At 52.4% G+C, this 16,855-nt stretch overlaps 2 protein-coding genes across 2 annotated transcripts in view; both read right to left on the reverse strand.

Annotated features, from left to right (window-relative positions):
- Tbc1d22a (TBC1 domain family member 22A) overlaps positions 1-16,855 on the reverse strand; it is a 327,374-nt gene that overhangs the window by 100,473 nt on the left and 210,046 nt on the right. Inside the window, exon 11 of the mRNA XM_005335015.5 lies at positions 10,608-10,735. Coding sequence (XP_005335072.1) covers positions 10,608-10,735 — 128 coding nt within the window. The remainder of the gene's footprint in view (positions 1-10,607; positions 10,736-16,855) is intronic.
- LOC144365241 (TBC1 domain family member 22A-like) lies at positions 6,298-10,141 on the reverse strand. The gene is made up of 2 exons (XM_078016389.1): positions 9,784-10,141; positions 6,298-6,530 (listed from the first exon to the last, which is right to left on the reverse strand). The coding sequence occupies exons 1-2, from the start codon at positions 10,139-10,141 to the stop codon at positions 6,313-6,315; spliced, it is 576 nt and encodes a 191-aa protein (XP_077872515.1). The 3' UTR covers positions 6,298-6,312.

Below are 16,855 nucleotides of genomic sequence, written 5' to 3' on the forward strand. Positions count from 1 at the left end.
GGTGGAGTATTTGAGAGATCATTGGGGTTAGGCCCCCAGAACGGAAGAGATCTGAGCTGACATACACTTTCCCTCTGTCACCATGTCATGATGCATCAAGAAAGTTGCCACCATGCTCTTGGACCCAACCTTCATTCTTTGTAAGTCTCCTGGTCTCAGATATTTTGTTTTAGCAACAGAAAACCAACTAAGACAGATCTCTTTGAAGTACTTGCTCCTAAAACCACAAGAGCAAAGACAAAACCAGACCTTCAAAGGCATCCTGCCAGTCACTGGCTGCCACATCTCTCACACCTACATCCAGGCAGCTGCTGGCACCCAGTTGTCCAGCTGGTGTAAGGAGCCTCACTCGGGATGAACCGGCACAGTAGACTCAGGCTCAGGGACCCAGCACTGCCCACACTCCCACAGCAAGAGGATGTAAACTAAGCCATGAGTCAGAACGCAAAGCACTGGGGAGGACAGGCAGCCAGCCAGCCACACAAAAGAGCAGGGGCAGGGGCAGGGGCAGGTTGGGAGGGAGCAGAGGGCCAGGGTGCAGCAGGGACGGGGTGGAGACACTGGGAGAAAGTAGGTGAGTGCAGCCTGGGCACCAAATGCACAGAGGTATGGCTAGAAAAGGAACCAGGTATGGTCGCTAAGTGGGGATCCATTTCCTCTCCACAAGGGTCTTTGCTTTTTGGTAGCTCGATCCTGTCCTGTCTTCCCTGATGAGATTCCAGGGCAAGTGTGAATTAAAGCCTTCTCTGTCCCTCACATTTTCCTCTCTTCTGAGCTTGCCCTCATCCTTCAGTAATCATGATAAATATGCATGGGCACACACATGTGCACAAAGACCCAAGGCAGTGTTGCCACTGCACCTTGCTGTCCTGTTGTGGCACAGGCTGCAGAGCCAGGGTATGGCCACTAGAGAGTAGCACTGGGCGGGCTGGCAGATTGCCAAGAAGGGAGGAGCAGCTCTTCAGAGCCAGCCTGCCAGGCCCAGGGCCAGCCTGCTGCTCCTGGCCCAGATGCTAAGTTCTCCAACAGAACCCACAGGAGACAAAACAACTTCCTCAGGCCTCTGAAGTGCACTAAGAATCCTGCTGCCTGCACTAACTAAAAATGTGAGACCAGGAGACAGGAAGCCTAGACCAGATCAACACTGTCCCACCCTGCCCTGCCCCACAGCCAGGAGACTGAGCCTGCTGCTTACTTAACCTTAGAAGCAATCTCCCCAACAGCAAACCAGCGAACAGGAGCAGGCAGGTAGTGTCTGGGGCCCTGGGGTGGGGCAGTTGGTGGGGATTAGTAACACAACATACAAAGGCAGCAATTATGCAAACATTTAAATAGACTGCTTTCCCTGGTCTGTTTCCTCAGGCCATGACTTTGTTTCCCAGCTGAAGGGACATATTTCTTTCATCCCCAAGCTCCTAACATGTTCTGGTTTTTATCCCCTATTCCTGCAACCCCTAGGTTCCAGGTTCTGATGGTTTGGCTCCCTCCTTCTCCCAGTGTACCCAACATCATGCCCAACCCAGTTCCATCCAGCAGTGCCAGAAACTGACCACCCCACCACACCCATCCCCAGGGCCTTCATCTTCCATCAACCACCCTTGGACCCCTGCCCCTCCCTACCTCCATACCAGCAAAGCTGCCCAAGGAATCTACCTAGTCCAAGGCCCCAGGCAATGCTCTGGTGAAATTCTTCATGGTCCTTCCTTCCAAGCTTCACCAGTCCAGGTTCCAAACCTCCCAGAGGCTTCACACTGTGTCCAGAGGAAAGCAGAGAGCCTTCATCTGGCTTTCTCAATACTGGGACCTGGCCACTTCCTACCCGACCGGCTTTCTCCCTTTCTCCCCACCCCACCAAGGCCAGAGCTCCGTAGCTGCCATTTCTCAAGCATTTCTGAAGCTCTCTCACCACAGGACCTTTGCACTCTTCTCCCTGGAATGCCTTCCCCGTCTTCAAACACCTCCCTTCAAGGGTCTCAGCCAGAAAGCACCCTTTCAGGGTCTTGGTTGACCACCCAGCCCTACCTCTCGGCATAGCTGTGTCCTCCAGGCATGCCTGTGGACTTCCGCTGGCATCTGGAGTGCTGAGTGTATCTGCCCCTGAACACTAAAAGGCTAGCTCCTTGAAGGAAGGGCCCTCAGGGCCGGCTCCCAACTCCTCACAGTGACTATTGACACAGCAGGGCGCCAAACATACTGGCTGAAGACCCTACAGACATCAAGGACCTTGCAAGTAGACCTGCTTCCTCTTCACAGCTGACGAGAGGAGACCAGGAGGCTGCGTCACTTGTTGAGTCAGTCACATAGGAGTGAGGGCACAGCCAGCACGTGACTCCCCCTATCACCGCAGGCCCCGCAGGCCCTGTGCGTGCTGTCCTCCAGCCATAGACACTAAGGGCCTCTGCCCACATCCAAACTGCCAAGGCACAGGGCTCCACACCTGGCCACCTTCCGCCCAGGGCCAGACAACCCTCCTGATCCAAGGCCAGACTAGATTCTCCCTCAGGGAAGCAGGAACATGACTGGATGCCGGGCCTACTCCTCCAAGAGCAGGGTGCCGCCTCTTCTAGGGTCTGAATGCTCCTCACAGTGCGCCCTCCAGGCCCTCCGCTGCCAGGAGTCGCTCAGCAGCTCTCAGGAAACTGCGTGTTTTGCACATTGCCAAATCATACTCCCCTTCACCAGACACACGTGACAAACAGGACGCCTCTAAGTGTCATTTTCTCAGGTTTCAAACAGGCAGTCTCTGTGTGAGTAAATATTGAGTCAATGCTAAGAGGGGAATGAGCTGTTAAGTTCTATTTGCTACTTTCTTCCCCAGGCTCCTAGCAGCACAAGCTAAACAAAGCAGTACTCGCTGGACGGTGATATGCAGCAGGCACGATCGTTCTGTGGCACTTCGCACATCAGCAATTTGCTTCTCCGAAGTCGGCAAATATTTGCCACTTAAGTTTTTACGTAATGTGAAAGGAATATGTTCCACTCTTCTCGGAGCTACCTTACAGGCCTTAAGAAACAGGCAATTTACCCACTACGTTTTCTCTTACCACTAAATATAAATCCAGTACAGTTTAAGCTCTGACTTTAACTGTTGGCTTTAGATTGTACTATTTAAATAGAATTCTGAAGAAAGAAAAAATCCATAATTGAACCAACCTCACAAAGGAATCTGACTTCTACATGCTAACCTTTTGACTTACCCATACATATTCATTCTCTTACAACCCTGGAAGCTTCATTTATAAGTATGATTTTAATTTCCAAAAGTTGCTCCAATGACTAAATCCACAAGGAAATTCTAGCTGGTGCGCAGAGCCTGACTAGACCAGAATTCCCACCAGGCATATCTGTTTCCCTCGGACACCTCCTAACCTCTCGACTTTTAGAAACCTCTAAGCACAACAGGAAGCTGTCTGTGAACAACCTCGATTTATCATTCAGCACTAAAGTTACCATACCATAACAATCAACATCAGAAAAATCAAGTTAGAGGGTAAGTAGGCCAGTGAAAATAAAATAACAATAATAAAAGTAAACGACATCTGTGAGCATACTAAAATAATAATAATAAAAGTAAGCGACATCTGTGAGCATACTATGTGTAGGCCCTCTCACCTAAGCATGTTACATGCACCGTCCCACTCAATCTGCAAACTCAGTCCTGCCGTCAGCACGTCTTCCAGATGCACAAGGACCCTGAGGCCCGGGACCTCCCCACGCGCTCAGGATCTCCACAGAGGCAGTCCAAATCTAGGGCCTGACCCACAAGCACCATGAGGTTCTGCCCCTCCCCTGCCTCAGCTGCTCCCAGACCCTGCAAAGAAGGCACACCGCACGCTAGCAAAGGAAGCATCTGAAATACGGATAAACCACAGCCCATGCTCCTGCAAGAACAGTCTGCCTTTATTTCCTATTTTGGTGGATGGGACCTCTAGCTGCCCAGTTCTTACGCCAAACTCACAGGAGCCATCCGGTACTATTCCCTCCCGCCCACCTACATCTAGGGCCATTCTGCAAATGTTATCATCAGAGGTTCAGATACTGAAGTTTTCAAGTTGTCTGTAATAACAGAAAACAAGGAATAACCTAGGGAGCTGGAGAAATAAATTATGTGATATGCATCCAAGGGATGCCCCCTGACCTGTTATAGGAAAACATATAGTCAAATATTACCTTTCATGTGGCAAAAATATATATATTGTAAGGGGCAGGGGCTGTAGCTCAGTGGTAGAGTGCTTGCCTAATTCATGTGAGGTACCTCATGTACCTCAGCACAACATGTAAATAAAGGTTAAAATATACATACGTGTGTGTGTGTGTGTAGGCTCAAAAGTTTCTACAAATTGCTTTTTTTGTTTTTTTCCTGCAGTACTGGGGACTGAGCACAGTGCCTCCTACATGCCAGGCAAACACTCTACTACTGAAGTACACCCAGCCCTTTTTATTTTTATATTGAATCAGAGTCTCACTAAGTTACTGAGGCCTCGGCCTCCTGAGCACCTGGGATTACAGATATGTACCATCATGCCTAGCTGACACTTCTTAATTATCAAGGAAAAAAGAGTAACTTTTCAGTGTGCAGAGCTGGCAGCACCACCTCCATCAAGTGGCCAGAGTCAGTATGACCATGTTAGGACAAACCAACCTCATGCCTCCTGCTATGATGACCAAGAACACAAATTTCTTACATGATACTCCTGCCAAAAAACTTATCAACCTGGATCTCATCATGAGGAAACAGCAAACTCAGGGACATTCTACCAAATAACTGCCTGTACTCACTCTATAAAAATATCAAGATCAAAAACCACAAAGAAAAGCTAAGCATATGGGGACTGAAAGGAATGTACCAACCAGCTTGGGTTCCATACAAAGGAACAAAGAAATGAAGAATAGCACAGTGTGACTATGGACGACAGATTATTACAGCAGTATTGTTAAAATAGAATGGTGCCCAGTGGTTCGGGAGGCTGAGACAGGAGGATCACAAGTTCAAAGCCAACCTCAGCAAAAGTGAGGTGCTAAGCAACTCAGTGAGACCCTGTCTATAAATAAAATACAAAATTGGGCTGGGATGTGGCTCAGTGGTCGAGTGGCCCTGAGTTCAATCAATCCCCAGTACCAAAAAAAAAAAAAACAGTACAACATCTATGTTGAATTGCTTTACTTGAAAACTGCACTACGATTACTTGAGAAGATATCTTCACTCTTAGAAAACTCACAATAAAGTTTTCCAGAGTAGAAGAGGATATCTCTGAGTTTCAAATGGCTCAGGAAAAAATACACACATACAAACTCATGTAGAGAATGGTGAATCTAGGAGAGGGCAAACTGAGTGGCCACTTCTCTGCAACAATAAACGACATCAAAATACAATGTTTAACACAATGTGCACACTAGCTCTCTCTGGAAGAAGACATCTGGAATAATGAAAAGGAGGGAAGTGGAGCCCGAGACAGGGCGAGAGGCTCTGGCTCACTCTCACTTACCCCTTCTGTGCTTTGTAATACTGTGACACATACGTGTGTCGCTGAGTCAAAAAATAAATGAAACTAAGCAGAGGAAATCCCCTCAGAACTGGAGCTGTGTATCAGAAGCTTTTCAGACTTTTCCAGAGCTCCCCTCCTTCATGGCTCCAAACTACGTCCTGCCCTCTCTCTACCTTCTGCCTCACAGCCTCAGCCCCAGCCTCCTGAGCACTAGGGCTGGGTAAGCCCTCCCCCCATCCACATGCCCGAATCGCCATCTCCTGGCCCATCCAGGCACTGCACCTTCCACCATCCAGCAAACACCCAGTGCAGAGTGGCACTCACAACAGAGCTGCCTCAGAGTGGGGTTCTGCCAGAGGAAACTGAGGACGAGCACACACCTCAGGGTCTGGCCACAACGCTGCTCTGGGGAAGACCAGCACTGGTGACTGCCCTCCCCCACCCCCAGCCTGCACCCAGGACCCACACGGGCCTAGCTGTCTGTCTCCCCACCCTCTGATCCCTCTGCTTTCTGGCAGGAAAGCAGTCAGCAGAGCAGGAGGGTGGTAACCAGCCAGCCCTAGCCCTGTGAGCCAGCCTTCAACCCATGCTTATAAAAACAAACACAGCCACCTAGCCAGCCTGAAGGAGCCGCAGAGGACAGCAGGAGAGGTCCATCCAGGCGCAGAGGAAGAAGAAGCTGGAAAGGCACTAACATAGCCCCTCATAGGACGCTGTCAGCATCCCTGGTGTCCTAGCAGGCTCTGGCATGGGGACGGAGCACAGCAACCCCCATGAGGCACTCACACAGGGACATGTGCATTATGTACCATGCCCAGCGTCTCCTTTAGAACGGCCACTGGCGTCCTCCAGCCTGCAGGGACTCACCAAGATCTGTGTGGGGGCCCGCGAGCAACTGCTTGAACTTGTCCAGACGATAAGCCTCTCTCTCGCTCAGAGCAGAGCCTCCAAGGGTGCTCATGTCAGACGTCCCACCTACTGCAGTGGTGGCCGAGTGGGGAAGAGACTGAGACCTCTGTAGAGGGATCACGTTGCTGGCAGTTTCTGCAAGAGTGAGAACAGGAAAAGGTGAAGGTGAGCCTCCTGCCCACTGCTGCCCATACCCCCCTCCTGCATCAAGGTGGCCTCTCACTTGCGGTGCCCACCGTCCCTTAGTGGCTTGCAGGGCTCACCCAGACCTATACGTGGGCAGAGAGCCTCCAGTAACACGTAACAAGAAAAGATGTAGCCTTCCAAGGCAGGAGAACAGTGAGGGAGGAACCAAGACACACCAAGAGCACCTCCTGTATCTCCAAGGCACCTCTGACGCCACTGCCTCCAGACTCCCCCTGGCCTGCCCACTTCCCAGACCTTGTCACAGCCCTGGGGAGGAAGGCTGGGAAGAGAACAGCATCTCAAGGAAACCAAGGAAGCCAGGCAGGCAAGGGTGGGCTGCAGTGGCAGCAAAATACAGGGCCCCACCCCCACCAGGGCACCTCCTGCTGCTACACCGCTGGGACCCTTGGGCTCTCTGGGACACTGGAGATGGCATAACAGTATGCTACATCCAGGAACCTGGGCCAGGGACAGCCACGAAAAGGAGTTCAGAGCTTCCAGGTCACATAGCAGTGCTACCTGGGACCAACCGGCAAGAGACTCTGTGGGCTCTGACTCCTAGTCTAGCAACCTCATCTTCCAAAAAACAGAATACAAGAGGAAGCAAGAATACACGCCAGAGAATGGCGCAAAGCTCAGCTCCGTAGAGCCAGCAGGACCACTGGCAGCAGCTGCAGAGGGGCAGGGCACGAGTGCTACCCTGCAGCTCATCCTGCCCAGCAGCCTCCTCCCCTCACAATCTGGCCAGGTGGCTGCTTGTACATGCTTTGCTCAGGACCTTTGCGTCACCCCACAGCGCAGGGCCGGTGAGCCCAAGGCTGGTGAGCCCAGGGCTTACCACTGCACCACACTGCATGTTCAATCCAGCTACCCTGCAGGGCTGAAGACCAAGGCTGACTACAGTAGACAGGCCACAGGTACTCGCAGGTGATGTTGAGGTCCCCAAGGCACCACACAGGAAGGCAGAAGCACAGATTCCCATGAACACAATCACTGGAACTGGACTGTGCCCCACAGGACAGAACGGTTTAGGATGCTCAGAAGGGCAAAACACTGTTCCTATCAGCAGAAAAGTAAAATGGAACTTCAGGTTGATGGCCTGAGCAGCCTGCGTGAGGGCCCTAAGGAGCAATGCACAGGGTCCAAGCGAAGCACACACAAGCAGCTGCACAGGATACCAAGAAGAACAGACAGCTGGGGCACCATCCTGCCTTCAGAGACCTGCAAAGTGCACAGAGGCAGGACAGTCAGACACAGCCCTGCTCAGAGAGACTGTTTCAGACCCGAAAGCCTTGACCTTCTGAGCCTGGACTCCAACAAACATCCCCTCCTCCCTGAAGACTTCCATGACCTTACCCTGCACCCTCTACAACAAGACAAGTGTTGTAGTGTCCTCTGGCTCCTGGACACTCTACATTTCATCCACTCACAAATTTGCCTGTCCCCACTAATACTCACTCCAGCTATGATCTTAAGTCCCTGAAAACAAGAACAGAAGTGTGCCATCTTCATGCCACTGCTGAGGAAAATGTCCAGTGATCTCAGAGGCCAGGACTGGGGGATCAAGCACACCTACTCTCCCCCTACACTGCACAGGTTCTGCTCCCAACCACCAATGCAACCAGTGTCCCCAGCAGGTGCCTCCGATTTCAGGGCTCCTCAGCCTCACTGCTACAGATACAAGAGACTGATCAGTCTCTGTTGGGGGCAGAGGCTGCCCTGAGCAATGCGGGATGCTAGGTAGTATCTCCAGCCCTGTACCACACACAGTTACATACATATACACCTGATGTGTCCAGAGACAGTGCCCCAGGGCCCTGTGGGCAGGATCACTTTGATGAGAACCCCTTCTCCAGGGGGTAGGGCCAGTAGCTAATAGCAGGGTTCCAAGCCAGGTGTCCTGGACCCGAACACCAGTCCCACCACTCAGGGGACAGCCCTAGGCCTCTCAATGCCTCATCCATGAAAGAGGACTGGACAACATGCCTCCCCTCCTAGAAGACATGAGGTTAAGGAGCTACTGCAAAGTTTATTATTAAAGCGCTGGTGACAGCAAATGATCAATAAATACTATTACAATTTTGTTGTTGTTGTTGTTGTTGTTATTGTATTGAGGTGCTGAAAAAAAAGCTTGCTCAGAAAGCAGACATGGGAGAGATGACCAACCCCATGGCAGATGAAGGCCAAAGCAAGGAGTTCAAGAGCCCTCTCCCAGCCACACAGTTCCTCGGGCACCATCACTTTGCTTTCTTTGCAGGAGGTGGCATGCAGGGTAACATCCCATGGTTCCCCCAGCTGGATGGATGCATTCTGAGCTTGCATCTGCTCAGGATATCCCACCATACACCTCCTAGTCCTGCCCACTCTCAGCCCTGGCATCTGGAGTGTGGAAGACCATCACTAACAGAGGCAGCTGTCACAAATTCAACCCAGACCCCCAGGGGCTTGAGAAGTGGCCTTCACAGCTCGTCAAGTTTCAACATCAGCACAATCTGTGAGCAGGCAACACCAGGAGTGCCACAGCTGAAAGCACCCTGGCAGGACTAAGCATGGGAAGGTGGGAAGCATGTACTTCCATCATCACCAGGACTTTCAATCAGCTGCAAGAGCCACATCTGGCTGTCCATCCGTAAGCTTAAAGACTTCCAAATTTGTTACATTCCAATACTGAAAAATGATCATGTGAAATAACTCATATATTCTAGTTCAAGAGACATGGAACATTTTAGAAGTTCATTAATTCCCAGAAGGCGTTTTTGAAAACTAGACCAGGTACGAAGCGCAGGTCTGCGTCCAAGGCTACCATGATGATTCTGGCTTTCTCATCTGTAAATGCGGAGACAGCACCCTAAACCTGAGGAAGGGATGCAAGACAGCCTTCGGCACAGCCAGCATCTTTCAGAGGAAGATGGGGATCCCACAAGACACCATGCTCCTCAGTGGCCCTCTTGGGAATCACCCCCAAAAACCAACAGACCTGCCACTTCCTCTGGAGGAAAGTGACAGCTCAGAGGAGCAAAGAAAAGCACATCAGGACCTGAAGGGAAAAGCACAGACAACCTCCCCTGCCTGGGGACACTGCACCCCCATGGAAGGTGACCTTAAGATTTTCTGGGTGGGAGTCCTGCATAAACAACAGGCACCCTCATCTCATGTCTCCCAGGACGAAAGGCATGTCACTACCTTGGTGCGCCCCGCCTACCTTCGGGACAGGATGTGTGGCTCTCACTGACAGACTTCACCAGCCGGAGGTCCCCGCTTGGAGCTGTGAGCGGCTCTGCTGCAGGCGCTGGTTCCTGCGTGGGCACTGGCTCCTCCTGCAGCACAGGCCGGGCCTGCCGCTGGCTGTGGTTGCGCAGGACGCGGTGGGCTGTCTCCATGACCACCTCAGTGTTCAGGCTCTCGGCCGCCATGGCCAGGAGCTCGTCATCATCTTCCCCAGCATCCCAGGCATCACTAGTGTTGCTCTCGAACTCCTGGAAGGTGCTGACCCTCTTGGCCTTCACTGGGGTGGTTGGCACCTTGGGTGTGGACTTGAGCAAACTGCAAAGCAAAGGCATCATTACTGCACCCACTCAGAGGAGCGGCAGCACACGTCCTAAATCAGCAGGAAAGAGCCCCCACTCAGGAAGGCGCTCAGTCTAGAGGAAGGTGCTGTGAGAACTCAAACACGAGTCACACAGAGAGCAAAATGAGACGAGGCAAAGTGCAGGAGGATCCAGCCACGGCAAGGAGAAGGTTTTTAGGGTAGCCAAGCTGAGTAGCTGCTGTCATCCCACCCATGGAACCCCACTAGGAAGCACAGGACTTCGGGGCAACGCTATTCAGACTCACAGCCTGAACTCATTTAAGTCTGGACCCGCAAACTGAGTTGCATGCTCCCAGCACCTCAGCAAAGCTCCCACAGCAACGGCTGAGGGGCTGGGGCAGCAAGGACTGTGCAGAGAGCACAGCCTGTGGTGTGCACATTTGGGAACAGTATCATTAAAGGAGACTCCCCAGAAATGTGACAACATACAACATCACCTGGTACGTGTCCCACAAGCGCACAGTGCAGCGGAGGGGCACCTCCCGCATCAGCAGGTTGTTCATCCAGCGGAAGGCGAACTGCAGGTACCGCACCTCGTGCTGGTCCAGGTGCCGGTGCACTTGCTCTGTACAAAACAAACACAGGCCCCGAAGGCTGTCAGGGGAGCCCTCTGCAGACCACAACAGCTGCCATCTGACCCCCAAGGCCCTGTCCCTGAACCCCATTCTGTCAACCAGCACATCCCCAGCAACAGATCACTCTGCACAAGCCTTCCCAGCCCACCCTTCTTGGGGGGATGGATGATAGTGGGTGTGGGGGGGTAGTGACAGGGATGGTGAAGACACCTGTGACCTGGGCAGACCTGAGTCCAGTACACAAGGGAAGCCTGCACATCTGGATAGCCCACAAGTAGGCCCTCTTTCCCCAACCCGACAGCCCTGCCAGACCCAGGTTGGTGTCCAGGGTGATAGGGCTTCAAGAGTGCAGGACATTGGCCAACCTTCACCCCCCTCAGGTAAAATGCTCCTCTGTACCTAGGCCCACTGACATGTCCTTGGACATGGCCAGGTGGCCTCTGGATTCTAGTCTGGGGCACTCCTGAAGATAGCAGAGCCTCTGAAAGCAACATGTCACCAACCAGCATCCCCAGAGCCAAGCCAGTTCAGTCACATGATCCTCCCTCTCACCAGGCCAAGCCTGAGACCCCTACGTCCTGCCCCAGCCAGAGCTACCCCCGCCCCCGACATGCTCCCAGGTCCACACACTGTCACCCTCCTCCCCAACTGCTGCCATCCTCAGCTGACCAGAGCCACGGCAGCGGGACACCCGTCGGGGACTATGCTACAGCTGGATGTGGTCTGTATCCACAGGGCTCCTGTGCTGGAGGTGAGGTCCTGGGCGTGGATCTCTCCCTCTCACAGGAGTTCCCAAGCTGGGATCATAGGCACATGTCTGTCTATGCTTTATTAAGAGATCTGGGCACACCCAGGCCAACATAAAAGACTTCCAGGTTTCTACAAATGACTTCTCCTTGGAGCCAAGCTGATGCCAGCACTGTCCTTGAACTCCAGAAACGTGAGCTAAATAAAACTCCTTTCCTTATGAGTGTCAAGCCTCCAATATTTCACTACAGTAATAAAAAACAGACTGATACAGGTAGGTGTGGAGAAGAGAGAAGGTGGTGGGATGCTGGCTAGGCAGAAAGGATCCAGTGTTCAAGATCAATGCAAATGAGACAGAAAGACCACAGAAGAGGCCAACGAGAGGAGCAACAACTCCTCTGAGCTCCTGCAGCAGCCTGGGAGCAAGGTGCTGGGGGCCGCACCAGCCATGATACCCCAGAGGAGAGCATCAAGGAGGCTCCCTGGCCCAGGCCAACGGGGGGCCCAGAAGTACCCATATGCCCACCACGTACTGCCTCTGCAAGAACAAAGTTAGGGACCGAGAGATTCCAGGCCCAGCAGAGGGCCAGTCATGGACATTGTACTAGGTCAGGTAGCAGGTGGAATTGGAGGCCAGGCAACAGGGCAGCTTACAGGGTGCAGTTCCTACTCGTTTCCTATAGACAGGGTGGGATTCTTTTCTGTTGGTTTGTTTTTGTTTTTGTTTGGGTGATTGAACCCAATAATGCCCTATCACTGAACTACATTATCAGTCCTTTTTTATTTTATTCTGAGATGGAATCTCACCAAGTTGCTGAGGCTAGCCTTGAACTTGTGATCCTCCAGCCTCAACCTCTTGAGTAGCTGGGATCATAGGCATGCCCTGTTTTGGCTTTATTAAGAGATCTAGAACACTTCCATGCAAACATGACAGATGACCCTGCATGTTTCTATATAAGCAATTTTTTTTAAAGAATATAAAGGGGCTAGGGAGTGAAGCTCAAAGGTATAGCACTTGCCTAGCACAGATGAGGCCCTGGATCCCCAGCACTGCCAAAAATATATTTATAAAAATCGTTTCTAATTGAAATTATCTGCAGCTAAAAAATGAACCTGAGCCCCCAAGGTGGCTCCTTGTCTAGCCCTGACCTTTGTCCATTCCCCAAGGATACAGCCCTCTAGAACTGACAGCCTCACCACAGCCCAGTGCACTGACGTGGGGCACAACAGCCCATGTGAAATTCAACTCTGACAATATCTGGAAACCAGCAGTTTGGAGACCAAGAGAACTTTCTGAACAAGGTCTTTTACTCAGATGACAGGAATGAGCTTCAAAGAACAGGCAGTTGGCTACTTGGGGAGGAACAGGCCACAGTGATAGGGACAGCTTCCCAGAGGAAACCGGGACCTGGAACCAGCAGGGATGATGGGGGGATTCAAAGTGGCATGCAGGGGTGTGGTGAAAGCACTGTTCCTGGGGCTCCCAGGGCTGGTGTGCCCAAGAGGTGGCCACTCCCATTCTGCAGCTCTGCCTTCCTGGGTCCTGTCTCCACTCAGATGTTGTCACATACACACCTTTGGACAGACTGCCTTGCAGGTAAGGCCTGAAGTCCCCTGGTCAGGGTGGGAGGCATATGGCCTTGCAGGGAGCTGGGGGGGGGGGCGGGGGAGCCTGGTGCAGGATGGCAGGGCACCATGCCCTGGCTGGTGTGCACTCCTTATCAATCCATCTTCACCAGGGAGGCCTAGGAGCAGGCCCATTTCTTGCCCTGATGCCTTTGAGGCTGCAAATAGAGCACGGAGGCTTGATTTTCACTGTTTCATAAGGTTACTTCAATGACAGATGTTCCAAAAACACATTTAATTTTTCAGGGTTGTTTCTGGCCAGTTTGTCTTAGAAAGGTGCCACCTGCCTCTGGGCATGCGTCAGAGCTGTTTATTTTCCAGTTCTGGAGATGTCAACCTTCTCTGTGATGGGCCCCAGTGTGCAGCAGAGTGCCTGCCAGGCTTGGGGAACTGTGGCTCCTGCCCCAGTCCTGTGACTACTGAGAGAGACTGGTGCAGGTGTCACATAGCTCTTGGTGGGCAGGCCTGACTCAGTCTCCAAGAGATTCCCCACCTCCAGAAAGTCTCTATTTACTGGGTAAGACCTGACAATGTTGTTCACCTGAGCCCTGTGCATGCGGAAGGGGTGCAGGTGAGTGCTTGCTTTAAGGCCTCTCTTATAAATTGGACTTGATTTCTCCCTAGCAGACCACGGTGTCTATGTGCAGTAGAGAGAAAGAATGCATGAGAACCGATATCCCAAAGGTAGAATGCCGAAGGGCTGCTTAACACTGGTAGAAACTGCCTTGAGCTGCGCTAGTAAAAGTGGAGTCAGTGCAGGGTCCAGATTATTAAATACGCCTGTCACAACACTCTTTGACATAGTCAGGTCCTGCCATGGCAGTGGTGGCATGGTTAGTGAGGAGCGACTGGACAGGGACAGTGGAGTGGCTGCTGACTTTTGCATTGCTCATCCCTAGGAGGCTGAAGAGCCATTCGCCCATTCCCAGCCCTCCCCTAGTGATGATGAATTGGCAAGGAGTGCACGCCAGCCAGGGCACAGAGATCTGCATACTGCACAATCTCCCTCACACAGCTCCCTGCAGGGTCACATGCCTCATACCCTGACCAGGGGACCCTTGGCCCTCACCTGCAAGGCAACCTGTCCAAAGTTGTGCATATGGCAGCACAGAGTGGAGACAGGACCCAGAACTACCCCCTCCAACAGTGGAACAGCCCCACCCTTGGGCCTCTGGGAACCAGCACCTAGACGTGGTCATCACCCTCCACAGAGCAAAGCCCAGTCGGCATGTGCAAGAGCGCCGGCCAAGGAGGGAAACCCAAACCCAGTGATGACCCGGGAGGACACAGCCAGGCCCTGGGGAACGGAAGGCTCTCCACTCTTCAGCTCTCCCAGGCTGCCTCTCAGGACAGGCACAGGGAAGGCAAGGCCTGCTTCCTGCCCTGGAGCTAGACACCACAGAGGCAGGGAGGACAAGGGAGCTGAGCCTCTGAGCCGTCTCCTTGACCAGACTCCCCCAGTACGAGCACCCAGCACCTGGCCTGCCCTTTCTCCTGAAAGGAGCTGAAAGGCTAGTGCCACGCCCATCAGGAACCTGAGTGAGATGCAGCAAGGGGCACGGGCAGCACAGCACAAGGCCAGGCTAGGACAAACGACAGAACATCCATCCTAGAATGAGCTGCAGAGTGTCCTTGTTCACAGGCAGGGGCCCATTTTCCACTGGTTTTGAGCTTCTCTGGAAGCAGGTAAGGAAGAGTGACAAAGTGGACCAGCCCCATCTCCAGCCACCTTCTAATGTGCATAATGAATGTCTGGCAGGGCTGCCTCCTGTTTTGAACAGGATGAAAAATGGACTGCTGAACTCCAGGCTTGACTTTCAATTTATATACATCAGAGCTGTGAATGTATATGCTGAAAAGATTCGTTTTTTCCATTTTATAAGTAATTGTGAGCAGATGCTCTTTCACTGATAAAGGTAATTTGGTTAGCAATAATTCTGAAACTGAAATTTCCATTTCACTGGAAATAAGGGTGTCGTATAATGAATGAGCAGGCAGATGTAATTACTGTCATCTTTCAAACTGAAAAGACTTCCCCACAATGCCCTGTGTGCCAGGGCAAGGTGTGCTGGGAAATCACCAGGAAGGGCCTGGTCCCATCAGAGCAGAAGAGGGGACCTTGGTGTCTGCTGAGCACCTTCCGTAGTGATGTCGACAGCAGACCTACAGATGAATCCTATGAAAACATCTCTTCTTGACTGAAAGAGCACTCTGTTCCAGGATTTATGCTAAAAAGGAAAAGACATGATCCCATCGACCTGGCATTAAAACCACTGCTGACGCAGAATCAGACACTACTCAGATTTATCTGCCCAAAGACCAGGCATAGTCACACACATTTAAGATACCTGAGAAACCTTCAGCCTCTGCAGGAGCAGAGAACCGAGGGCACCATACTTACACTGGGCCAGGTATAAGCCCAGAATGATAGGCTTTGAATTGAGGGCACAACTTCTCCAGTAAGATTTAAAAGACAAAAAGAAAAGTACAAGAGCCGGCTGGCAGTGAACATAGGGCCTCTCCAACCCAGAGCCTCCTGGTCTGAGCTACCCACCCCTCACGGCAGGTGTGGTACAGGTCAGCCTTCCACAGCGGAGAAAAGGCTGCCTCACCTGCCCACTGGAGGACCCAGGGCCCCGCAGTGGCAGAGGTGGGCAGGATGAGAAACTGAAGTCTGGGCCACTTCACAGGGCAACCACCCCTACCCTGCTCTCCAGGCTGAACCAGGAAACCACAGAGGCATGCTGGAGCCCAGTCTAGGAATCCATGCTGGAGTGCTGAGTCAGCAGCCACCTCCTGTCAAGCCACCTGGTGAGCCTCCTCTCAGTCCGCACTCTTGGGCCACCTGCAGCCTGAGGCCCAGCAGTGCCTTTGTAGCTACCTGAGGACTCTGCTTCACAGCCACCAGTGAGTCAAAACAATGGTGGGCTGAGGTGGGGAACACTCCAGACCAAATGGTCTACAAAAGCAAGACGGGGGGCCCGACTTGGCTGTGCCAGGACCCCAGCCGGCAGGCTGCAGCTGCTGGCTCTCCAACCGCCCACACAGGGGGAGCACCTGCTACTGCAGGCCAGGCCAGGAGCCAGAGCAACCAAGGAAGGGGCACCTGTGCCCCATGGACCAGAGGCTGATGGGTCAAGTCTAACAAGACTCAAGGTGGCGTCTGGGCCAGTCGAGAAGATGGCTACACTTGATGACGCTCCTGGAGTGTCCCTTTGGCTCAGGAAACCGCACCTCCACTAAACTACCTGACCCATAATGCCCAAAGGAGGTCTTTCTCGTCATGAACACACACCGCTGCACTTCATAACGCTCACACAACCTCTTGTGAAAATAAGAAAATAACTTTTATCCTCAGGAATTTTAATGGAAATCAATAGGAAGGGAGATTTATTTAGAAAACTTAACACCATTTCAGGAATGTGCTGATGATGCAAAGACAGAACTCTCAACCGCTTGCCCTCACTCCTGCAGCAAGAGCCCAGGAAGCCAGCTGACCCCACAGTGCTGGAAGAGACACCTCCACACCACACGGAGCAAGTACTGCATCTGTCACTGCAGCCCAGGAGGTATTCTGAGGACCCAGGAGCAGCTGCTGGAGGTGTGTCCATGACCCTGCACACTGTAGACATGCCTCTGCTTGACCCCAGGCCCAGGGACACCAGCTACACAAGCAGCTCCTTGGTGCACAACTAAGACCTGGACTGGCCTCAGTCACAGGAGGGTGTCTGCCCACT

Source organism: Ictidomys tridecemlineatus, chromosome 6 (assembly GCF_052094955.1).
Source record: "Ictidomys tridecemlineatus isolate mIctTri1 chromosome 6, mIctTri1.hap1, whole genome shotgun sequence".
Classification (NCBI taxonomy): domain Eukaryota; kingdom Metazoa; phylum Chordata; class Mammalia; order Rodentia; family Sciuridae; genus Ictidomys; species Ictidomys tridecemlineatus.

Coding starts and splice junctions, on each gene's coding strand:
- LOC144365241 (XM_078016389.1), bottom strand. CDS start 10,141: ATGCCTTTGCTTTGCAGTTTGCTCAAGTCCACACCCAAGGTGCCAACC. Junction 6,531..9,783: donor CCACACATCCTGTCCCGAAG/GTAGGCGGGGCG, acceptor TCACTCTTGCAG/AAACTGCCAGCAACGTGATC.